Source organism: Macrotis lagotis, chromosome 3 (assembly GCF_037893015.1).
Source record: "Macrotis lagotis isolate mMagLag1 chromosome 3, bilby.v1.9.chrom.fasta, whole genome shotgun sequence".
In the NCBI taxonomy this organism is placed as follows: Eukaryota; Metazoa; Chordata; class Mammalia; order Peramelemorphia; family Peramelidae; genus Macrotis; species Macrotis lagotis.
Window position 1 is genome coordinate 100,030,703 of NC_133660.1, and position 26,221 is coordinate 100,056,923.

The window sequence follows — 26,221 nt, forward strand, 5'->3', positions numbered from 1 at the left end:
AACAAATCACTTCTCCGGGGCTTCCCTTTATTTCTTCACTTATAAAATGAGGAAGTTGGACTGGATAATCCCCAACGTCCATTCCAGTTCTAAATTTCAGGTTCTCTGTCTTTTGTAGACACTAAAGGGATATAGAAATATAAATTGTTCTAATATCAGTTTTTAAGGGGTTTCTCTAACTCAATGTGTTTCCCTCCCTCCTATTCCTCTGCCATTAAATGAATACAGGAAAATAACAGATTCTTTGAGCTTGCAGAGGTTTCCAACAATTTGTATTTCCAAAGCATAGTTGGGGAGCTAGTCATGATATGCTCTCATTTTCATTGCATACTTCTCTTTGTAACCTTTCCTTCAATTTCAGAGTCTGTAGAGGCCTTGGTGATTTATCTGAATGATTGTTTCCCATTACTTTAAATATTGTTAAATTTCCTTCAATTGTTAACTACAGCTCTGATGTGTTGTTTAAGGGTGGAGACCAGGACCTGTCGCAGTCATGAATGTGGGGAGCAAGAACCTCATATTTTCTTTTAAGTTTTGGAAAAGAGTTTGGGAACTTTCAGTTTAATTTGTATACCCAATGGAAGTAGCATTTGCTCCTTGATGCCATTTCAGGCACTGTTTTCCATCAATAATCAAAGTAAATGAGATCAGAATGGTCTGTATATTATAGTTAGAGACTTAGAGTTAGTAATAAATGCAAATGCTATATGTTGTTCAATGATCTCTTCCCCAGTAAAGATCTTTACTTTTGTGCTTTTCCTCTTACAATCAAAAACATAATAACATTGGGTCTGATATTCTTTAAGATATATCTGGATCAGAATTGTGAAAACTGATTTCTTAGTTGGTTTAGGGTCTAGTTTGAAAGGATGCAACTGGTTCAAGCATTATATTTCTGAGTTATGTTTTATTTGTGGAGTGGGATGTAAAAGACAAGCCTCTTGTGGTCCCACTTCTTTATTTTAAGGTTGGGGGAGTTTAGTTTCAATTCCTGTGCCTGCTTGCTGATAACACTTTGAGTTGCATTTCATTTCCTCTAAGGAGGATTACTGATCCAACATCCTTCTCTGTATACCGAGACTTCAAGAGAATCAAACACTAGCGCATTCCTAGCTTCTTGCAAGCCCATCAGCATGACAGTTCATTTCAAAATAAATATTCTCACTTTTTAGGGAAAAAATGAAATCATTAGACATCTTTCCATAAAGTTGTCGAAATCATTCTGAGGTCATCTAATAACTGTCAGACTGTAAGAACTAAGGACATAGGAAATAATTTGAATTTATCACCCAGAGAAGGGGGTGGGGAACTAAACTCTAAACTAAACACTAAAGATAAAATGCAAATACTTGGTGAGAAAACTCCAAATTACCATAATCATGACTATAGACAATTTGGTAAATAGCATTTCCAAAACTACCTAACTCAGGTTTTTGTGTTTCCTGGACAGAGACTTCATGTGTTTTGAAAAGTTCAATTTTAATTGTCATCATTTGTTACTTCATCTACCAAAACAAATGAAAACGTCCACAATTTCTATTTTTTGGTATAAAAATCTTTATAATTTAGCTGGCTAGATATTCTCTATAGTTAAATTACTCTATAGGAGGCACTTCCAAACATACAACTTCTTACAGGATGATAGGGTATTATTGAGAAAATTACAGGCTGTCACATTCAAATTCTCATGCAAATTAATCAAAGCAGTTGGCACATGAAAGCATCCCCTAGAACAGGACTTAAGGCCAGCATTTCACAAAGCAGATGCCAACTTCCCCAAGAGGATATCACTGATTACAGTCTCTCCCATTGATTGGATCCTTTCAATACCTATGACTTTAGATAAGTTGTGGTGGTAAAAAGATATTTTTTAACACATGCATGTTTGAGTGAAAGTATTTTTAATATAAATCATAATAAAGACTTTAAACTGAAATCCAGTTTCAATCAACTCTTCCCACCTCTCCCCCCCGCCACCAAAAAAAAAAAAGAGAGAGTCAAACTTGTGAGATTTTGCTGTGGGGAATCCCCAGTGAGGAAAAATTCCTCTATAGAACTGCCCTTCTTTGGAATTGAGTCTTTGAGAAGTGTGTGGAGCACTTAGAAATTATGAATGATTTGCCCAGGGTCACAAAGCTAATATGTCAGAGCCAGGTCTTTTGATTCCTGGGGACAGTTCTCAATTATAGCAAAATCTACCTCTCTCAAATTGGTATAGAGAGAGTGAGAGAGGAGAGGATAGATGATAAATTTTGTACATACAAATACATATATATATATATATGTATATATAATGTGTATGCAGTTAGATATATTGTTATATATGTATGTATATACACATACATATACATATTATGGCCCATGTATATACATATATACATATGTGTATGTATTGTGTATATAAATATTTGCATATCTATATGTGTATATAGATAAAGACATATAGATGCTTTGACCTGCTTTATTTTGGTCTCAGACTGTTTCTCTCTCTTTTTGATCCCCCCCCCCCCCACAGCTCTCTAGTGTAGATTTCTGTTTTACTTTAGCCATTCTGTAGTTCCAAGTTTCCTTAGCACCAGAGATTACAGGCATATACCACCACCATCTTCTGAAAAGAGGAAGAAGGAAGGGAGGGAGGGAGGAAAGGAGGGAAGAGAGGAAAGAAGGAAGGAAGGAGGGAGGGAAAGAAGGAGGGAAGAAGGAAGGAAGGACAGACACATAACAGAGAATTCAGATTAATCATGAACTTATTTTACCAAATATCTCAGAATCTTGGAATTTGTGATTAAGAAGGATTCATTTATTTTCCTTTCCTGTCTGAGAAAGAAGATTTGATGCAACAGTTTTGGATATACCTTATTACAATTAGATCTATTATAGAATTTAGTTGGAATGAAATGGCATGGAATTCTGAATCTTTGTACAAAATGATGACTTTTGGGCAGCGATTTTGGTGTTTAGTTTTATTTCTTCTGTAATCTAATAGGAGACACATAATGGTTCTTAATATGTTTGATGAATTTCTAAGATTTGCATGGGAAGGACCCAGATATTGAAAATGAACCAATTCCCAATACCTTCTTCCCCTCCTCCCATCCCCATGGGATCATTGGGAGATGTCTGACTCTCTTTTACTGTCTTCTTCCCCAGGATCTGTCACTGTGAGGGAGATGATGAGAGCCCCCTTATCACCCCATGTCGCTGCACAGGAACCCTACGATTTGTTCACCAGGCCTGCCTGCACCAGTGGATCAAGAGCTCAGACACCCGCTGCTGTGAACTCTGCAAGTATGACTTCATCATGGAGACCAAGCTGAAACCACTCCGCAAGGTACAGCATTATCAGCATAATTATCTTTAAGTGTCAGAACACATGGGTTGTTAAAACTACTTGATTCCCCAGTTTTACTTAAATCTAACCACTTTCTAAACTGTGTCCTTTCTACCTTCAGATTTCTCATATTTGTCCCTTTCTCTCCCCTCAAATAGCTGTCTCCCTCATTGAATCTTTAACAACCTGTTCCCTGGAATATTGCTTTCTATTCAGTAGCCTTCTAATTGATCTTCCTGCCTCAAGTCTCTCCCTCACTCAAATTCACCCTCCATACAGATGCCAAGATCATCTTTCTAAACAGTAAGTCTTGCCATGTCACCCTTCTACTCAATAGATTCTTTTGACTCCCTCCTTTTTCCAGTACCAAATAGAAATTCCCTTTTTTAGGCATTAAATAGCCTAGCTCTTCCTATAGTATTCCCTATGACCACCTGGTCCAGCCAGACTGGTCTACTTACTTTCCTTTCCTCACACAACACTCCATTTCTTGTCTTCATTTTTTCATGAAATCCCCTATGTCTAGAAAGCTTTTCCTTCTCTCTTTCTTTCAAGAAATAGCCCTGTCACCTTCTGGGGGAGGGGGGGGCTTTTCTAGTCCCCCCAAGCTGCTAATGTCTTCCCATATAGTTACCTTCCATCAACCCTGAATAATATCTCTACTGAGCTATGTCCATGTACTCTTGTCCACTTGAAGGTAAGCTTCTTGAAAGGGTTATTTTAATTTTTCCTTTTATCCCCAATACTTGGCATAGTGCTAATAAGGCCTTAATAAATACCTGTTGAATGATTAAATGGATTGTTCACTGTAAAAGTTGGTAAATGTAGTCTCACAAAAAATAATTCATCCATGATATTAACTAACTCATTTCTTAAAAAATAATCATCAAGTACTGGAGAAGACATGTTACTCCAAAATATGTGATTTGGGGATAATTTTAGATAATCCATCTGTCTTTTCATGAATTATAAGGGAAGAAAAAGATGTGATTGTCCTAATGTAGCAAGTTTAAAGTATGAGGAAGGTATCTTATTTTTCTCTGTACTATTTCACATTCATACATTACCTCATTTTGGTCATATCTAACTTATGCTTTTAGGATCTGATTATATTTAGAGTATTGAGTCAAAAACAAGATTAGCATCTAATTCAAGGGAATTAACTGATCATGGGAAGTTTTAGAAGCTTCCACCCAGCAGAATGCAGGACATACAATTCATTCCTGGTGGTCAGAACTCTGGATTATTTTTATATATAAACTTTCTCCCCAGCCCACCCATCACCTCCACCCAGCTCCCTGCCTCACTACAAGCTTACAGATACAAGTGAAAAGAGTGGGAGGCCTAAACTAGTGAAATAATAAAACTGTCCCAAGAAGCTTTTTCATTTAAATGAAATGCAAGATATATGGTGGAAAGGAGTATTGAAAATGAAAAAGACAGCTCCCAAGATGAGCAGAAATGAAAAACTAAACAGACTATGACCAGTACCTGTCTGGTCTAACTGTCCATCTTAATTCATCATTAGTTCTGCAAATGAGGGAGAAAGAGGCCAACTCTATTATTTATAACATTTTACAGATTTTATAAGACCTTTCATCCAAAGATCTATAAGGGGTTCATAAATGTAAAAAATGACTCACAGAACTCAGCAGCAGGTTTTGTCTTTTCCACAGACACAGCAGCTGAGGCACCAAGGGGTTAAATTCTTTTATGCCTAGTCCCAAAGCAATCAGTGCCAGATAGAAATGGACCCTGCCCTCTCTTTAGCACTGAGCTGATGCCGTTGAGAGTGCAGAAATGACATGCTGTTTAGCCCTGTGAAAATTTAAATTGTCTACTCTTAATATTCAAGGATCGGCAAGCTGTTCCCAAACATCTATAGAGTCCACTCTCATTCCTCATTTTCTGAAGAATCTTTCATTTCACCTTTGTTAAAGAGAATCCCAGTCTGAATGCAGCTGTCCAGGTGAACACAATGGTGCATTCCTCCCCTCCCCCACACACTTTCTTTTTAAAACTAAAAGCAACCATGAGGCTGGAATGTACCTTGAGAGATTGTTTAGTTTGGCCACCACCTGCCTGGGCCTCTCGAGTTCCTATGAGAAAGATGCCACTAATTTCTTTTCACCCTCCAGAGAAGACTCTATTCCAATCCATTGTTTAATAGTTGTGACAGGGAATTCTTTCAAACATTTAATTAGGGCAAACCCTATAGAAGTCCTGGGTAACTCTAGCTGCTTTGTACAGTGTTCCAGTAACTAGTGATTGAGCAAATCCCAAGGTAACTGTTTAATACCTTGGCTCTTGTTCTGTTCCCCAGTGGTATGAAAAGAAACTCCAAAAAGGCAAAAAACCCAGCTGATCAGAGGGTGGTATAAGGGACAGATTACTGGTTCTGAAGTCAAAGGCCTGGATTCAAATTCTGCCCCTAAGACTCACTAATGGTGTGACTTTAGACAAGTCTCCTAACTTCCCTGTGCCCCAGATTCCTCTCTGTAATTGAGGAGATAACTAGATAATCCCTGAAATCTAATTCAGTCTTAGTTCTCTGATCCTATGGTCCATCCTGCAAATATTTTAAGAGAGTATATTTTAAAGACAGGTGTAAGAGAGTCATGCACAGTGGATTCCTAATGTAGAAAATAAGGGTTTTATTTCTAAGACATGAACAAGCTATTTCCTCCATTTCCCCATTTGGAAAATATACAGCTTTCTAGAGTAATGTCTTAAAAAATTAATATCTGAAATATAAATCCAGATCTTGATTCAAGATGGGAATTCAATATGGGAAATGATATTTAGGAAGCATAACTAATTTATTTCAATAACACAAAAGCTTATTATAGTTTTCTTTCTATAGCTTTTAAGTGGTTCTCAGGGTCAGTGCCTAATAGATCCCTTCATATAGCAAGACCTGGAAGTCTATGCAATTAATTGCAATCTCCTTGGCAGCTTCCTTACTTTTATAAGTATCTAAAGGCCAACCCTATGAAATCATTAATTTAGCTAATGATTCTGAAGCCCTCCCTCCAGCCAATAAGGGCACGAGGTGACACTGAAGTAGTATTCTTTCCTACAGAGGAGAGGGGGGAAAATTTCTCCAGAGACTGAGGAAACTTGGTGATTAAGAGGAAGACCAAAAATTTTAATTAACCTTATTTCAATAATTAATACAATAAACGCCCCCCCCCACACACACACAAATCCACTGCTAGTAAATACATCAAGACTGTTTCCAAAGGAGACCCTTTAAAGGCAATAGTGATGCCCAGGGACTTCCTTATTTAAAAAAAAGTGATTTACATCATCCTTAAGCTAATTTAAAGCAGCTATTTCAAGAAAAACTCTATTCAAAGCAATTCCATCAATTCTCTGAGTGACAGGAGAAGGACCTGAGAGAATCAAATGGTCACAAATGTAGAAAGCTTGATCACTGCACAGTACAATTATGAAGACACTCATCTCCTGTCCTGCAACTGAAGGATTGTTTTAGGCTTTAAGCTTATGCTCTCTCTCCTGAGGTAATTTTGAACTAAATCGTGGTTTAAATCCAAACTGATGAGAAGAACAAAACTGTATTCAATTCTGTTTTTTGGGTTTTGCCAAAAGGAAGCAAAGAAATCAGCATGTCCTATTCAAGCATTTTATTGGGCAACTTAGATATGTTAAAAGAAACACAATTGTGCTAATGCATCATTGATGCGGAGCTATCAACTGGTCCAGAAAGTTAGTAAACTGTGGTCCAAAGATACCTCCATTAGGCCTAAATCCCCAAGAAATCGAAGAAAGAGGAAAACAAGAGCAGAGCAGTTCTTTTTTGTAATTGCAAAATATCAGCAAAGAAGAAGGTGACTGCCATTTTGGGAACTTACCGAGCAAATTATGTTATAGAAACGTAATAGAACTTTCTTGTCCCATGAGAAATGGTGAAAAGGATATTTTCAATTAAACTGGGAAGACTTGTAGGATCTGAAACAGACTGAGGTGAACAGAGTCAGGAAAACACATGCTATAATAACACCAACATTGTAAAAACAAATAGTTTGGGAAAAACTTAAGAACTCTGTTCAGTGCAGTGATTCTAGAAGACCAACAATGAACCATGCTACCAACCTCCTAGAAAAGTAGTGGACCCAAGGTGCAGAGTTAGACATGCATTTTTGTACATGTCCAATATGAGAATTTGTTTTTGTTTGACTACACACAATTGTTACAAGTTATTTCTTTCTCTCTCTTCCCCCACCCCCACCCCAGTGGATGGGGGCAGGGAGGGAATAGAAAATAAATGTCAATTAGAAAAAAACATTTTTTTAAAAACACAGAATCTCTCACATCAAGTAAGCAGCATTTGGGTTCTATCCAAGATCACATAGTCTGACAGACTAGAGGTTGTTTAGCAAATGAGTCTAAAAATAAATGTGACCAAATATAAAAAGGGGGGTACAGGAATAGCTATGATTCCTAGGCAGGCAACTGTTTGCTTCCTATAGTACAGTTTTGCTTATACAAATAAATACCTTCTTACCTTCACCTCACTTGTAAATCCTTGGGAAAGGAGGACTTTAATGAGTTTAATTTTCAGAAAACTGTACCTTACCTTTCTCTAAGAGCATATACATATATTATATCTTTAATTTCTAACAAATATTTCTAAAATGCAACATGCTCACACCACTTTTCAGTAACTTAGAATCATCGTTATGAACCGAAAACTTTTGAATGTACCGTAATTTAGGGATATGTTCAGGTGACATTAAGGTTCTTAGATCCAGATTTTCTTAAGTATTTGTGTCTGCTTTAAATACATATATTTCCTTTATGTCAGACTGTAAAATATCACTTTCTCTGGCTGCCAATATATTTTTGCTATCCAGTTGTTTTTTGGCGTGTTCAACTCTTCGTGTTTCCATTTGGAGATTTCTTGGCAAAGATATTGGAGTGGATTTCTATTTCCTTCTCCTATTCATTTTAGAAATAAGGAGACTGAGACTTTAAGTGACCCCAGGGTCTCAGATAGCACAGATCTGAGGTCAGATTTGATCTCAAGGAGATGAATCTTTCTGATTCCTGGCCTGGTACACTATCCACTGTGCCACAACTTTTTGCTTCCTGAGTCACTGCTCCTACACCTTGTCCCTTTCACTAGGGTAACTCATACTCCATGGGATAAGCAGCTAGATAATTAGGTTTTGGGGACTACATATATATAAAACAGAAGTAAATAAATTCTTGGCAAGGAATTCAGTGATCATTGTAAAGATACCACCAACAGTGGAGGTGGCAAGGGACAGGCACTGTAGAAGTGAGTCAGCATGGCCCAGGTGGTTCCTCAAGAAGGGACATATTACGTGATCTTGTGATTATGAAAAAAGTCACAAACTACCTCTTCAAAAGAGGAAAATCACCCCGCTGCTGGTATGGTGACTGGCCCTGGTCTTTTTGAAGTAGTCAAACAAAGTGGGGAGTTGGAAAGGATCTCCTGTGTATTTGACCAGCAGGATTGGGGTGGGTCTTAAGATCTGGGTCCATCTGCACCCTTCCCTCAAAGAGAGGGTCTTGAGCCTGGTTTCTCCTTACAATCTGTAGTTGTCCATCTGGGGCACAGATAGAAGCACCACTCTGTCCTGCTTGCATCTGAAACTTCAGTCTTTCCCCAGAAGTTCTTAGCTCCTGACCAACAGAAAAACTCTAGATTCATCAAAATTCAGACTGACTATTTTTTCTTCCCTTCCTCCAAGGGCATCCCCTCTCCTCCCTTCTCAACTTCACCCTGAAGAACCCACACTCTGTTAGTATGTTGTTTTCCCCTGCTAGACTGTAAGTACCCTGGAGTTCAGGACTATTTTCTTTTTTTAAGTGTTCAATAAATGTTTTTTCACTCATGCATTCATTCATTCCTTCATCCATGATCCAGATAATTAAGATGAGATCTCTCCTATAGGATATTTCTGTACAATGGAAGGAGAAATCTAAGGGGGAAGAGGGAAGGGTTGGTCTGCATCTTTTCTTAATGAGAAAGAAAATAAGATTCTGGAAGGAAGACAGAAAAATCTCTTTTTGTCATCTCCCTTGGAATATATGTATCTTTCTGAATTATGGAGTGAAGCCATCCCCTTAAAAGGTATTATCTCTATTTTCATTTATGTTCCTTCTAACAATATGGCATCTCTGTTTTTTGTTCCTTTTCTCTCCCCTTCCCCAAGTTTAAACTACCAAGGTCCACACTGTTAAGATCTAACTTTATCTTTCATCCCACACTTCTTACTCCAGCCAGATTAATTTCATTGCCTTCTCCTTAACAAGGTTCACCTGCTCCCACCTACAGGTCTTGGGCTCACCATGCCCTGAGACTGCCATCCTGCCCCAGCAAGAAATACATGAGAAGCTTCCTGTCTGAGGTGAAAGCTGCCTCAGCTGAAAAGTGTCTTTGTCACGGGTGTCTCAGGTCTGTTGTCTTTGACCGCTTCCCTCCCTTGTTTCCACCTTGCTTTGGCCTGCAGCACCCTGACTTCTGACTGCTTGCCTGGCTTTGGACCTCTGGACCCCATTTCTCAACCAGCGGCTTTGGGCATTCTCTAGGTCTGCCTGCTTCCAATGCCTGGCCCCCTACCTTCTGCTCTCAGCTTCAATGCACTCTCAAGGGTGGCCTCTGACTCTATCTGGAGACACATTGCCTCCCTGGCATGATACACTGCAATGCAGCATGTGGCCCCAAGAGCCTTTTTGCTTTTATCAATCTAAATATTAGACTGGATGGTTAAAACCACTGTGACCCATCTTAAACATCTTAAACAATGACTAACTCACAGCTAGAGCTCCTTCTTAAAGTTAGTCAGTGACCAGTCTACTACTCATCAGAGCGGCATCTGTGCAAAACACTCTGCTAAAAGCTGGAAGAAATACAAAGGTAAATTAATAGGTGAATCACAGCAGTCAGCCTTGATTTTCAATGAATTGAATTTTCTCAGTCTATTCCTAAGGAAACTGAGCCTTAGTGGTTTGCCAAAGATGACACAAGAACTAAGTAGCAGAACCTTGTTCTCAGGGAACTCACAATCTAGTTGAATGGCTAGGGTAAACACATACAGATATCACATATCTGTGATAACTAGATAATAAATATAAAATAGTCTAAAATAATATTGAATAGGATAAGAATGGAAGAGGAACTAAAAAACACAGTATGCAGGCTAAGGAAGAAAAAATCATTTGGAGTTGAGAGGAAGATCAAAGAAGGCTTCCCTGAGGAGGTATCAAGTGAGTTGAAATCTATAGGCTTGAAATGAAGAGAAATGGAAAGCAGAAGAAATTCCAGGACTAGGGAATAGCATAAATAAAACAGAAGTAAGAAGGTGCTAGAAATTTCTAAGAATCAAGAAAACTGTCCAATTTCAGACAATAATTCAAAATGAAACATTGGGGAAGGAAGAGTTCAAGAAAAGGGATGAGATAAAGCCAAGAATGGGGTTCCTAGAATTCTACTCAATGAATAGTGAGGAACCATTAAGGAGGCTATGAGCAAAGCATGGAAAATTGATAGAACAGTGGTGGATTGAAAGGGCAAGAGAACTGGGATAGAGATAATAGGAGGCTGTTGCAATTATATAAATGTGTAATCAAAATAGGTACCAGAGTAATAACATTTGGAATGGAAAGTTGGAAATATATTCAAGAGATATTACAGGAATCAAATTAATAAGACCTAGTGACCAACTGGATGTGAGAAAGGAGGAAATGATGAGTTCCCACTATATACACAATCCTATCCATAGACTCTTTCTAGAAAGGAAATAAAACTGAAACTGCTTTCAACTTGTGGCAATTTTGAAAATTAGGACTCAATCTCATGCTTTCTCAAGTCTTGGATTCTTTTTTTTAATTTAATGCTTATTCTCATTTTGTACAAATAATTTTTTTATACATTAATGAAATATTCTTAAGAGTAAACAAAATGCCACCACCCCCCAAAACATATAGACTAGCTTGAGCGATAAAGTAAAGGGGAGAGAAAAAAAATTAAAATAAAAAAATAGTAATAATTGTAGGTATGGCCAGGTGGCGCAATGGACGGAGCACCAGCCCTGGAGCCAAGAGCATCCGAGCCCATATCCACCCCGTACACCCAATAATCACTCAGCTGTGTGACATGCAAGCCACCCCAACCCCACTTCCCTGCAAAAACCAAAAAAAAAAGAAAAAAACCCAAAATAAAATAAAATAGTAATAATAGTAGGGGGTGGCTGGGTGGCGGACAGAGCATTGGCCCTTGAGCCAGGAGCACCTGGGTCACAATCCAGCCTTGATCAGCAATGGCAATGGTGGAAAAATATGGAAGTAACTTTTGCAATGGACTGATCATAAAGAATATCATCCACCCGCTACAGAGTTGTTGGTATTGGAACAAAGACTGAAGCACATTTTTTATTATTATTATTTTTTGGGGGGGTGCAGGGTAAATGGGGCTGGGTGGCCCGCCTGGGGTCGCATAGCAAGTCTTGGATTCTTACTGAAAGATTACCAGCTATTCCAGTATTTGAAATGTAGACGATCAATTCAGTGACATACTCCCTTCCCCAGATTCTCAGTCATCAGAAAGGGGAAATTCAGCCAATTAGCACTTGGTTTTGAACTGAACTTAAAACTTGGGGTGGCTAGGTGGCACAGTGGATAGAGCACCAGCCCTGGAGTCAGGAGGACCTGTGTTCAAATCTGGACTCAGACACTTAATAATTACCTAGCTGTGTGGCCTTGGGCAAGCCACTTAACCCCACTGCCTTGCAAAAACCTTAAAAAAAAAAAAGTTGACTAAAACTTTCTAAAATATATATCCAGAAATAGGAACTACATGAATCTACTGATTACCAGGTTAAAAACACAAGGTTGTGTAACAAAAATCTTTCAACATCAGAAGACTGCTTAATGCTGACTTATGGAAGATACTCAAATGTGTTCTACCCCTAAAGATGGTAATTACAGAATATTGAACCTAATTATTAACTGCAAAAAGTAGGATTTCTGCCTAATGTACAAAGTGACAGAAACAGCATCATTAGAAGAAAATGGTTCCAACTTGACTCTTGATTGGTGAAGTACCATTTTCATTCCTATGGTTCTTTCTGTCTTTCTCTTTTTTTTTTTTTTTTGGCTGATGACTTATGAAATGATTATGAGTCAAGATATACATAAAATTTTTCATACTTTGTATCTCTGAATAATTGAGATGTATCACTTTGGTCCTTTAAAAAAATGTATTATGTTTAAGACCCTGTTGAGATTCCAATTAGTCTTTTAAAAATTCAAATGTGAAAAAAAACTATTCAGAAGTCTTGGAAGCTTGTTTAATCTACCATTAGCTAGGTTTCTAAGTGGGTAAGAGGTCCAGGATAGGATTTTTTTTAGATTTTTTTTTCAAGGCAATGGGGTTAAGTGGCTTGCCCAAGGCCACACGGCTATGTAATTATTAAGTGTCTGAGGTGGTCCAGGATATGATTGGCTACTAAGTGGGAGACCTCCAAAAGTCCAGATTCCATTTCCCAGCTAGGAAACACTGGTTTCAATATATTTTAATACCCTTGCAAAGTATGGAGTTAAAAACCTATAAATTATTTAGGGCTCCTTTTCCACTTGCTTTTAATCCTTCCTTTTAATTTCCTTTTTTGAGTGTGTCTTTATTAGAGCTATGACCAAGGCATAATTGAGTGATTTAAGTTTTTACCTCTTTTCTTTCCTACCCAACTCTTTCCCTCTCCTCTTTCCCTTCCTTTTTTTAAAAAACAAGGAACAGGATGTTGGGGGGAAAGACTTGCATTATGGTACTTTTTACAATTTCTACTATCTCTTGTGTCCTCCACTAAGATGATTTGAGTTAGTCTGGGCCAGTATTATCCCCTTCAATAGATAAAGGAAATTGAGCCTCAGAAAAGAGAAATTATTTCTCCGAAGTCACACCTCTCTAATAAGCAACTTGAACCTAGGTTTTATAAATCTCTAAGGGGCAAGGGAAAGAATGATAGATTAAAAGCAATAGTACTGGCACTCAACTCCTAGCTTGGTTATTTTACTACCTGCATGATTTTGAGCAAGTCACTGAACTTGACTGCACCTCAGTTTAGGTACCTATATAATGGTCACAAAAATTCCTTCTAGCTCTAGCTCTAAGACTATTAAGAATGTCATAGAAGATAGAAAATATTTTGATAGTATTTTAGTGTCTGCAAACTATATACATTATCTCATTTGAGCCTCGTAACATCTGTGAGGTAAGTACTATATGTATTATTCTTAGTTTATTGATGAGAAAACTGAAACCTGCAAAAAATTAAGTGATTTGTTCGTGATCAGACAAAAGAAGTATCAGAGGTGAGGTTTGAACTTCTGGCTTCAAGTCAAGAACCTTATTTAATATATTTTTCCAGGATGGATGAAAAGTAAATAAACAGCCCTGCACAGAATGGACTAGATTTCTTAGACTTTTTCTAGTACATTATTATTAATATTTCTTTAGCTTTGTTACTCTCTTTGATACAACTTGAATCTCATAACCATAGATGCTTGGTAAGAAGTATTATACTGAATGTATATGCAAAGAAATACTATACTGAAAGATATGAAAAGAAACAATTAACTTTTGTCTGGATTACTATTGAGCTCTTTAACAGGATATTGTCCCACCCTTGAGAAAACCCATTTTTATTTTAACAAGGACTAATGTTTAGCAAAACTAAAGTTCCATTTTATACTGCGCATTATATTATTTGAAACATGAACCATGGTTAAAACATGAATGAATTGATATTACAATTACCCATATGGAAAGTATAAAAGCATGAAATTAAAATGTGCCTGAGCACAGAAAACAGCTACAAATGGAGATTTCCCCAAAGTATCACTTTATGATTACATTTTAAATTACTTTTCATATTTAAATTTTTATCCAGCTAAATATTTCCCCTCCTCAGATGGGATATTTTACTTAATTCATTATCTCAATTGCTCAAGCTCTGCTATTAGATATAAGAATTTTTACCTAAATTTTTACTTAATTTTAGGAAAGTACACAGGGTAGCAATCAAGCTGACTTTTTTTTGAAAAGTGAATTGTGTCAGACTAAATTAGTTTTCTTCTGTAATAAAGTTACAGGTTATGTAGACATGGACAGTTCAGAAGAACTCTAGACTTCTGACCTTCAATCCCACAGCACACTTATCATTACAGGCAATAAAGACTTATCTCATAGACTCTAGAGCTGGAAGGAACCTTAGAGGTTGTCTGGTCCAAGATCCATATTTACACAGGAAGAAATTGAGACCCAGAGCCATGAAGCAACTATCCCAAGGTCACCCAGCTAATCAGTGGCAGAAATAGACATTGAAACCAATTCTTTTTATTCCACATTCAATATTCTTTTAACTTTCCATGCTATTGCATCATATTAGGGACCTGCAAAACCTAAAAGATTGCTCTCCAGTGGTATTCAGCAATGTCACAAATATCATCTAGAGGATAAATTGGGTGGTGTTCTAAGTCACCTGAGAATGATATGATTTAACACATTACTCAAGAAATTACCCTCCTAAAGTCCTACTCTAATGTCTCTTTATTGCAAGGAAGTGACTCTGGATTCTTGATATCTAGGTTCAGGGGAAGAGTATGAACTCTAACAAGTTCTACCAAGCTGGGTCAGCAGCACATTGTACATCACTGTCCTGGAACCAGCTAGGTTCAGAGGCTTATTTGCACAATGTTGGCCATTTGGTAATAAAGTTATTTTTTTGTCACAGTGATGAATAAACCTTAAAATTCTCTATATATATGTTACTTATTATTATTATTGTTATTATCTCTTCTTAAGATTTAGAAGAGTTATGAACTATGCTGGTAAAATGACCTATGCAAATAAAACCCAAGGTTCCTTTATTTAAAAAAAAAGAAGGGAAAGAGGAAGGACAGAATGAAGGATTGAAGAAAAAAGAAAGCAGACCCTAACCTTCTTCTTAGGCTATATATGCATAATTGAAAGCATCACCTCTTGGAAAGAATCATTTTTAGTTTTGTAGGGTTTTAACTCCACCTAGTATGGAATCCCATATACCCTATTGGACCTCAACTTTTCCTCAAAAAAAGACTTTCTTGGTCTCCAATTTTGGATTAACATAAAATTTGAAGTGCAGAGACCTTGTTCTGAAGCCTGGTTCTCACTTTTAGGTTCTCTGAGGCCATGTTAAAGTAACTTTATCTAACTATGTTTCTTTATCTGTAAAACTAGAGTCATAACTTTCCCAACCTACCTCACAAAATTGTTGTGGGAGATATGTAATTTTCTAATACTGGACAAATGTGAGCTATCATTATTATTATTATCATTATCATCACTAAAATATTTGGGGCCTAAGAATATTTCTTTTCTTCAAGGATAGAGGAAATCTATGCACAAAGGCTGAGTGCCTCTATTTCACTGATCTAAAACTTTTTGGTGGTGGCAGTGGTTTAGACCTGTGATTTCCTCCATGTAGGGAACTCCATGTCATAAAATTTACTTCATCAATATAGATCTAAGATTGTTTTGTAACTCTAGCATCTTAGACTTTGCCTGAGTGACTAAGGGGTCAGACAAATTGTCTGTGGTCACATAGACATTATGTATAGCTAAAGGTAGCTCTATGACACATTGCTTCTCCTAAAAGTGCTATACTGCCATTAATCTTGGAATAATCAGACTTTTACAATACTGCCTACAACACTGTATTCAAACTCTATCAAAAAGCCAGCATAGGCCATTTGGATATTTTTATAACATTTATTGGTCATACAAAATTATCAACTTAAAAATTAGCCCGCTATATTTGGTCACACCTTTAATTAATTAAACCCTAAAAAACTCCTAGATTTATTGAATTTTGAGTCCCACCTGCAATTGCCTTGGGAATGCCAAACCAATGATTTTGCAGGTCTTTTATGATCCATGGACTAGAGGTTCCCCATCCCTGTTCTAGAGAAACCTAAGTAATGTTAGAAGGTTTTTTTTGAAGTCTGATCTTTAGTTTCTTCATTTGTAAAAATGAAGGTCTCAGATCAGCCCCATCTAGCCTTGCCATTGTTTCCTAACAGAATATCTTCTTTGGTAAGGAAACCAAATGAAAATAATAATATCCCTAAACAATGCCTTTTGGAACAATATATTTCCATTTTAAAGAGGAATCTTTTCTTATTTTGATTTTGAACTTTACACTATTTACTTTTATGGTTTGTATCCATCATCCCAGTGGAGGTTAAAAACAAAACATGGTCATAATTATAATAATACTATCTTACATTTACATACCACTTTCAGATGAAGAAACTAAGGGTGTTTAAAAGTTGCTGTGGTCCAAGAGCTTTGAGAATGTTGGTTTGCAAGCCAGGTGGGAGATTTGAGCTGAAGGTTTAGATTCAAGAGTCATTCTTTTAGAGGTGATCATTGAATAGATGAGAAAGAGAACAGAACTGAGCACAGAACTTTGGGGGTTGGAAGTGGGAGCCTAGATTTACAGGGTAGAAGGAAAAAGAAGTAGAATAGTTTACAGAAAGATTCAGAGACTGGATAACCAAGTTTCAATGTTATAGAATCAGTCAACTCTAAACATTTAAGTGCCTACAGTGTACTCTTTTAGAAAAAGAGAAAAATGAACATTTCTACCCTCAGGGAGAAAGTATTCTTTCTGAGGAGACAACACATCTGTCTTTAAAAATATATGTATGGAAATATTTACATATTTAACATAAATATATACATATAAATTTATAAAAAGTACATACAAGTTAATTTCAGCAAGGGAGAAATATTAGCAGCTGTGTAAATCAGGAAAGGCTTCATAGAAAAGGTGTCAGTTAAATTTTGAAGCAAACTAGGAATTTTTTAAAGTGGAGTTGAGGAGAGAATACCTTCCAGAGATGTTCAAAGTCACAGAAACAGGAAGTGAAATGGTTTGCTTGAGGAACAAGGCCAGTTTAACTTAACCATGTGGTAGGTGGAATAATACATTAGGTTCATATGATCCTAGATTAGAGACAGAAAGACATTCAAGTCATTGAGTTCAACCCCCTTATTTTACAGATGAGAAAAATGAGATCTAGAGGGTTTAAGTGATTTGCCTAAGTTCATACAGGTAGTAAATGTCAGAGGCAGAATTTGACCTTAGGTCTTCCTAGAATACTGAGGACAGAAATCAAATGGCATGAATCTTAAAAATGTGTGGATAACAAACTATTATCAACAAATATAAATTACTTTTTCAAAAATGTTGAAAAATATAAAGGAAATAAAGTAGGGAAAGTTGAAAGAAGGTTTGATTTGTTTGTTTTTAAGGCCAAGGGAAAATAGAGTATGTTTGTAAGTAGAGAAGAATCCAGTAGTCAGGAAAATCAAAGATTGAAAGGTGAGGATAGAAATAGGAAGGGGTAGAATCAAAAAGGCAGATGGGAGGTCATTGACCTTGCCAAGGAGAAGCCTGCTATTTTTTGGAAATTTTAGTAAAAATTGGTTGCCTTTTTCCCCAAACAAGTACTTAAAAATATATTTAAATATTATCTTACACCAATTTGCATACAGGCAACTGATATGCTAATTCCTTGAAGTAATCCCCCTAAAGACCTCCATAATATAATAATATCTTAGAACAGTGGTATCAAACTCAAATAGAAACAGGCCATTAACTTATAATAAGGATCCCTGCTGACCATATATTTACTTTGAAAATCTCATATGAACATTATCTGTGTTCTATTGAATTTTTATTTTTTTTAAACATTTCCCATAATTACATTTTAATCTGGTTCAGGCTGTACTCAGGAGTGTTGCTGGCCATTTTGGACTGTGTTTTTAAACCCTCTGTCTAATATCAGTTCTATATAACACACACACACAAACACAAACACACACACATATATATAGGTGTGTGTATGTGTGTATAAATATATCCTTGAAAAGAAATTATAATAGTTAATATATTATTATTTTCCAGATCTAATATATTTCTCACAATCCTCACAAGTCTCAAGTAGATAAGTATTGTCCATTTTAAAGATAAGAAAACTGAGATTCAGGTGAATGCAGGAATGTGCCTTGGTCACATATCTGGTAGTAGTAACAGTTGAACTTCAGGACTTCAGGTACCAGTTTCTGCACTCTCCTGCCTAAATTTATTTTTAAATATCCTTTTGAGGGAAAACTGTTAGAGTTAAATGCTTCTGCTAGGGTCATACAGCTAATAAGTATCTGAGTCTGGTTTTGAACTTAGGTCCTCTCTGGAGCTGGTGCTCTATTCACTGTTCTACCTAGCTGCCTCTTAAATTGCCTTTAAAACAAAATATTAGGGGTGGCTAGGTGGTGTAATGGATAGAGCACCAGCCCTGGAGTCAGGTGTACCTGAGTTCAAATCCAGACTCAGACACTTAATAATTACCTAGCTGTGTGGCCTTGGGCAAACCACTTAACCCCATTTGCCTGGCCAAAAAAAAAGTATTACCAATTCTTAGTAAACTTCCTTTCTAATTCTTCTACACTAGTCAATTTTTAGTAGAAAAATAGCCACAAGTTAGATAGTTTTAATTAAAAAAAATTTGCATGTAGATCTAGCAGTATGGTTAGAGTAAATAGACAGATGGATGGCTCAATTCAGACATGAATAGTACTTACTGGCATATAGTTCCCTCTTCTTGAAACCCCTGTGAGTTTCACACTGATTCAGGAGGAACATGTTGGGCAAGAGGATCATTGCCAAAGGTGGCAGCTCAGTAAGTCAAACAGCAAGGATTTAATGCAGCTGGGAGGGAGGGCAAATCACAGAGACAAACCTAGAATGTTCCCTGCCCATGAGGAACTTCCATTATCTCAGTTTCCCCTATATACCTATTGAAGATAATATAAAATACAGACAAGGTGAACATGGGACAATTTAGAGAGGACACTGCCAGTTGGAAGAGAGTGGGGAGAGTCTCATTCTTTGTATTTGAATTCCCAGTTTAATAGGTGCTTTAATATATATTTATAAATTGATCAATCAAGAAAGAGCTTAAGAAGAAGATAGCATTTGAAGGAAAGGCAAGAAATAATCCTACAACGCATACTATGTGCCAGGAAATACATACATACATACACATTGTCTTAGGAAGATTCTGAAGATCACCTGGCAGGTGAAGACACCAAACAGTAAGGTTCTGTCTTGAGCTAAACTACCTAGCATTCCAGCATTCCTACAGAAAGGGCAACTACGATGGCTGGGCACGTTGTTAGAATACCAAGAGTACGCTTGCCAGAAAGACTGTTCTGTGGAGAACTTACTCAGGGCAAGCATTCACAAGGGGGTCAGAAGAAGCAACAGAGAAACACAGAAGGTATCATGGAAGAACTTTAAAATTGATTGTACAGCATGGGAGACACTGCACAAGATCAGCCAGCATGGCATGCTATCATCAGTGAAGGGGCTTCACTCTGTAAGGAAGGCAGAATGGAAGCAGCTCAAGGGAAATGTGACATCCATGGGTTTAGAGTATCACAGGTGTTCATAGGGACTATTTGTGCCTAGCCTGTATCAGAGCATTCTGAACTTGTATTGGTCTAATCAGACACAGTAGGACACACTGTCATTTGTCTCAAATATTGTGATGTTATTTTGGTCTTCTTTAATAATTAAGGACAAGCTACACATAATATAAAATTAGGAGCTTTTTACAAACATTATCTCATTTAATCTTCCTAATAACCCTAAAAGTTAGGAGTTATTGTAATCCTTATTCTACAGATGAGGAAACTGAGAGGTTAAGTAACTTGTTGGAGTAACACACTCAAGCAAAATGAATGAGGAGTATCTGAGGCAAGATTAGACCTCATCTGTGTCTGTGTGTGTGTGTGTGTGTGTGTGTGTGTGTGTGTGTGAGAGAGAGAGAGAGAGAGAGAGAGAGAGAGAGAGAGAGAGAGAGAGAGAGAGAGAGAGTTAGTTCTATCTACTACCAGTTGCCTCTTGGGCTTAATGTTTTTTTTTTTTTGCAAGGCAATGGAATTAAGTGACTTGCGCAAGGTCACATAGGTAATTATTACATGTCTGAGACCAAATTTGAACTCAGGTTCTTCTGACATCAAGACTGGTGCTCTATCCACTGAGCCACCTAGCTGCCCCATGTTAGATTTTTATAAAAAAAATTTATTTAATAGAAAATGATTTTATTTTCCTTTTCCATTTTTCCTCATCTGATTAGGAGGAGGGGAGTGTAAAACAGGAAAGAAAACCAACCTCTTCTAACAGATATGCATAGACCAGCATAATGAATCACACATTGGCTACCCCAAAATGGGTATATCTTATTCCCCATAACAGTCTATCACCTCACTGACACTGAGCTTTTAAATCATGGTTGATTTCTACATTAAATTTTAAAGGGAGCTACAGATTCTAACGAGGTAGGAAAAGTAAGGAGATACGCCCAGAAAGTCAAAAAGTATTAAGCCAAATGTGAAATTACGTTCTTAGCTTTACTTTTTGGTCAAAATCCCCAGAGTCTATGATTTCATGGGAGTTGAAGTTGCTGTTGCAGCAGTGTGAGAAGCTTCCCCTGCCACTGCCTTGGACTTTGGCTAGGCTCACTGAGAGGGCCTATGTTTTCCCCTGGCCCACAGCTGACATTCTAAAGTCAGAGCTTGACCCTGCTCTTCTTGAACCCAGCAGTTGCCCACTTCTCTATTCAGCCATACTATTGTGGCTATGAACATACTACTACGTTCTTTAGTTTTCTAGGTTTCCTATAATCCTTCTCTCAGATGGAAAGTCATTTACTTTCCAATCCCCCTTTACCAAAATTTTCTCTTCTGGCTATCTATCTGGTCATGAAATATATTTTCATTGATTATTTCCAAGAAAGGTTCTATGACCCTAGGTGAGTGACCTCACCTGTGTCACTCTTCATTGCAGAGAAAGTTCCAACCTGCTCAGGTAGAATTTTCTCATCCCAGAGACCCTCAGTGTTATATTAAAATCACAGGTCTAGTCTGCCAATTGCTCATCCATGTGTTTCTCTTCTTGGAGGAGATAAATGGCCCACAGAATAGGACTGAAGTGGTTGGCAGTGCTGTTGGTAATACCGTTGGCTGAAGTCAGACACTGTCTGTACTTGTCTCTCCCGTGTGGCCGTGTGACCCTAGACAGCACCTAAAAGAGGACAGGTTTAAGTTGCCCTTTAGAGGCCCCATATGATGGGATCATTTTATACTATCCTGACTCTTCCAAGCACGAGGAAGAGAATCACCGTGAGTTGAGCAGGGGTGACATGTTGGACTTTGAAAGGAAACTCTGTCATTTGGATTTGGCACTGTGTCTCCTGAGTGTTCACACTCATCCATCCAGCTGTAGGGAATGAAAACCAACATTAGTGATTAAAGCTCCATTCCTGACCCTGTCTCTTCACCCTGTGATCACAGAAGCTTCCCCTGGGTACCGTATATAGATCAGTTCCTCGTTTGCTAATTCACTTCCACAACCTTTAAAAGCAGGAAATGAGAACCTCTCCCATATTGCTGAAAGTGGATGGTAGACAAACTGGCCCCCAGATAGCACAGGCTAATTTCTCCACGTTGGATTCATAGGGTACCTCACCTAACCTTCTCTGCAAAGTTGCCTCCCTTTTACACCTGTATCTTTCTCCTGTGGACTCAGAGACAGACAACACTCAGCTGACTGGAGAGTCCTTGGTAGCAAGAAGTCAATTTGGGCCTTTCTTTGTATCCCCAGGAGTTATATCCTGACATGGTAAATATTGATGAAATGCTAGCTGACTAACTAGTTAACTGACTGCAAGAATACATTAGAAAGAACTCATATTATTATAAACCAAAGAAAAACATCTACCTGCATCCCTTTAAAAGGCTTTACTATTTGATTAAAAAAAAAGAAAAGAGAGAAAGAAGGAAGGAGGAAGATGAGCAAAGGGAGGGAGAGAGAAAGAGAGGAGGAAAAAAGAAAGAAAAAGGAAGGAATGAAAATAGAAAGGAAAGAAGGAAGGAAGGAAAAGAAAGAGAAGAAAGAAATCTACTTGAAGGGATTTTTAGCAGCTAAGACTCATGATTCAGTATTGAGGATTACAGTATTTGTTACGGAATGGGTCCTAACTAACTCCATAATCCAGGCTTTCTATCCTTGTGTTTGTCTGGGAATGTTTCACAAATAAATCTTCCTCCATGTGGTCTATGTAATCAGACTAGAGGGCAAGCATGTTAACAGGTTTTGTTTATCATTCAATTAATAACTAGCTTCATTTAGGTAATTCTGAGACTCATTATTTAAAGAACATGTTATATAGCACTAGCTCTTGAGAAAATGACATTCCCTGCAGTGAAGCTTTGCAAAAGAGATATAGGAAAAAACAGAAATCTCCCAGAGAATTTTATTTTTGTGGTTGTTTTTTTTATTTGTTTTTAACAGTAGAAGGAGCTATGCAAGAATGGGAAAGTACTCATAGAATGCAATTGGAACTGCCCATGGCAGGGGCTGGGGAAGGAAAGGAGACAATAGGAAACTTCAGTAGTTAGTCCTGCACAGCTTGGCTTTCCAGTTGCTCCACCAACTTCAAGAATTCTCACACTTAAGATTTTGCATCAATTTTTTAACAAGCTCTATGATAAGAAGTAATAGTGGGTATTGTTTAGGTCAAATAACTCTGCCTTGCTAGGGAATTCATTTTAATTGAATTTGGTGGATATTTTGCAGTCACTGACATCCCAGATGTGCCTACCTTGTTTTGGGTTTCTTGATGCAGTTACATCATGTTGTCAAGGCAACCCCAGTCTTGTTTTCTCCCCCCCCCATACTAAAGCATTCCCAATGTTGCAAAGCTCAAATCACAATCATTCCCTGTAATGTATGAAGTCACATACTTTCCTAGGGTGCATAAAGCTATTACTTTTCTTTTATTGGATATCATGTCATTAAATGGAGAGAATTTGTGCTTGAGGGATAATGTGTATTATGTGTATATCAAAGCATTTAAAGTTAAAATAATTCCATAGCCTCTTTTTCCCACTATTCTTGTGCCTCCAGGAAATGGAGCACTGTTTAGTACCAGCCATTAGATTTGTAAAGCTTTAGTAACAAGATTGGCATAATATATCTAATTTGTATGTAAATTGATTGCAATCAACAGTTTTCTCTTGATTTGTGAAATTAAAGAAATAACTTAATAGACATTTCATTTTTTATGTCTTTAACATCACCCATGACTGGCACCTGTTGTGACTTTTTTCTTTCCCCCTTTAAATGAAATCCCCAAAATTGAGGATTCTTCTAGTATGTTGTCAAAGGGATCATTTAAGATGTCAAAATATTACTTTAAAGAACTCCCATAATTCAAGGGAAACATCTCACCTTTTTGGAACCCAAATGCTCACTGTCAATACTTGATTCTTCTTGACTCAGGAAACATGGTACAGAATACCAGTTCCGAAGTCAGAGGGCTTGGGTTCAAATCCTAACCCTGACATTTAGCCTGTATGACTTCAGCCAAGTTATTTAAGCTCTCTGGACCTTAGACACTATGGTTTCTTTGAAACTATGACCCCTTGATGATAGGATTCTAGCCACACAGATCTTTGTATCATTCTTAGAAAACCATATGAATGCTCTTCATTTTGCATTCAGCATTAAAGAATCAGTCTGCAAAAGGAAGGGCTATGAATACAGCTAGTATACCCAAATCTTGTCAAGATGACTCTCATTCCTTGAATGATATCCGGCCCTATTGCTAAACTGGAAAACTTAGTGAGTGGCAGAAGAGAACAGATTTTATCAATAGCTGACTTAGTTATTCATTTGATAAAAGGAATCAGAGTGCAAGGACAGAATTCCTCCCAGATTAGAAGGTGTATTTGAGCATTCAAGTTCTTCATTTTAGAGCCCAATTTAAAGCATTTTAACTCAGAATGTGTCATCTCTGTAGTTATGTGCAGGAAACCCCCGCCTCCTGAACAGAACCTGATCTTAATTTTGCATTTCAATTTCAAGTGCTTAGGTTGGAGTGGGTAAAACTCTCCTCACATCTTCCCCCCATTTGAATTTGATGACATGAAATGGGAGCTGAAAACATGGGGCTATTACTGGGGTCTAGAAGAACAAAAATTATTGGTTGTTAAACCATTTCTTGGTGCATTTTAATGGCACTCATTGTCTCTAAGAACTGCAATTGTTTTTTTTTTTTAATTTTTTCTCTGTAGTTCTCTTTTCAATATTTCAACACTGAAAAATTCTAATTTCATCAACTTGGGAAATCCCTCTACCAGTGTAGATTTTACTTACAGTTCCATCACACCTTAACTTTCATGAATTCTTTCAGTTTAAAAAAAGAAAAAAAATCTATTGATGTTTAACCGCCTGGTTGTGAACATCTCCAGATTTATCTGGTCTGATCTTTGAATGCTAGCAACACTGGATTTAGGCCACTGCATTTACATTCAAATCCTCCAGTTTTTAGGTTAGTGCCTTTCAGAACTCTTGGTCACTGCCTGTCATTATGATTTGGGGAATGTACAGTTAATGAATTAAATACATAAACAATCAATGACTCATATAGCAGTGGAGAAACTATTTTAGCTACCATCATTGGCTTGCTTTGTTTTTGCTATTGCTGCTGTTTGGAGGGGCTGGGGAGGGGATGTGGCTTGTGGGATCTTTTTTTTTTTGATAATTCAGATGTGACAAATTAGGAAGTTCAAAGTCAGTACAACAAAAAACATTTAGCATGATACTAGAACTTATAAATAATGTATGTATAAATGTGTAGTGGCTGTTATTCCAAGAGTAAAAAATGGGGAAGGAAGTGAATCTCCTAATCTATTTTTTGATCTGACTAGCCTTCCTTTCTCAATAGGTAGAATTCATTAACATTCTGCCATCTCTTCCAGGTTCATTGTAGTCTCCCATTTATTTTAGAGCAAATTGCTGAGAGCTGACTCATCATTGAATAAATGAATGAATGAATGAATGAATGGTTTATTAACTATCTACTATGTTTAAGGTGATCAATTAGGTGGCACTTAGTAGCTGAATGGCCCTGGCCAAGTCACTCAACCCTGCTTCATCAGTTTCTTCAACTATAAAATAAACTGAAGAGGGAAATGGTAAACCCCTCCAGTACCTTTGTCAAGACAACCCCCATGGGGTCAGGAAGAGTCAGACACCACCAACCAAAACGCCTGCACAACAACAGCAAGCATTCAAGAGGGTGGTAAAGGCACTGAATAGGAGGAGAGTGAGGGAGTGAGCTAAGAGAGAGTGAGCTAAGAAACACACCCAGGACATTTATTTTGTGTCCTTCCCCCAAAGTAAAAATAATTAGAATAAGAAATCTGGTTTTAAAGAATGTTAATAAACCTCACTGTCTACAATGCTGTGACAACCTGCTGAAAAATGGGAAATATTTTCAGTTATCTAAGTGGCTCAGTCTACAAGACATCCTGCAACTATTTTGCTTTTCTTTTTCCTCTCTGAATTAAATGACTCAACCAATCCTATTGATGTCATATAAATTCAACCAAAGCACCTGTTTAGAAAAACTTAAGTGTCATTTGACTGCTATTCCACACATGGTAGAGGGAATAATCATTTATTAAGCTTGTTAATAGAGCTATTGATGGACAAAAGGTCTTCAGCACCAGAGATGTTCAAACTAGAAGGAATCTCAGAAATCATCCAGTCCAATCTTTTTTCTTGACAGATGAGCAAAGTGAAGGCCCAAAGAGTAAATTGATTAGTACAAGGTCACACAGGTAACAAAATGCAGAGCTGGGATTCAAACCTAAGACATGGGACCCAAGGCAGCATTCTTTCCCCTATGAAAGAAGGAAAGAAGAAGGGGGAAAACACTGTAACA

The 26,221-nt window shown here is 37.3% G+C and overlaps 1 protein-coding gene across 6 annotated transcripts in view; it reads left to right on the forward strand.

Annotated features, from left to right (window-relative positions):
- Positions 1–26,221, forward strand: part of MARCHF1 (membrane associated ring-CH-type finger 1) — a 663,738-nt gene that overhangs the window by 579,105 nt on the left and 58,412 nt on the right. For all 6 annotated transcript variants that reach the window (XM_074229019.1, XM_074229017.1, XM_074229018.1 and 3 more), the window contains one exon: positions 3,151–3,331. In XM_074229019.1, coding sequence (XP_074085120.1) covers positions 3,151–3,331 — 181 coding nt within the window. The remainder of the gene's footprint in view (positions 1–3,150; positions 3,332–26,221) is intronic.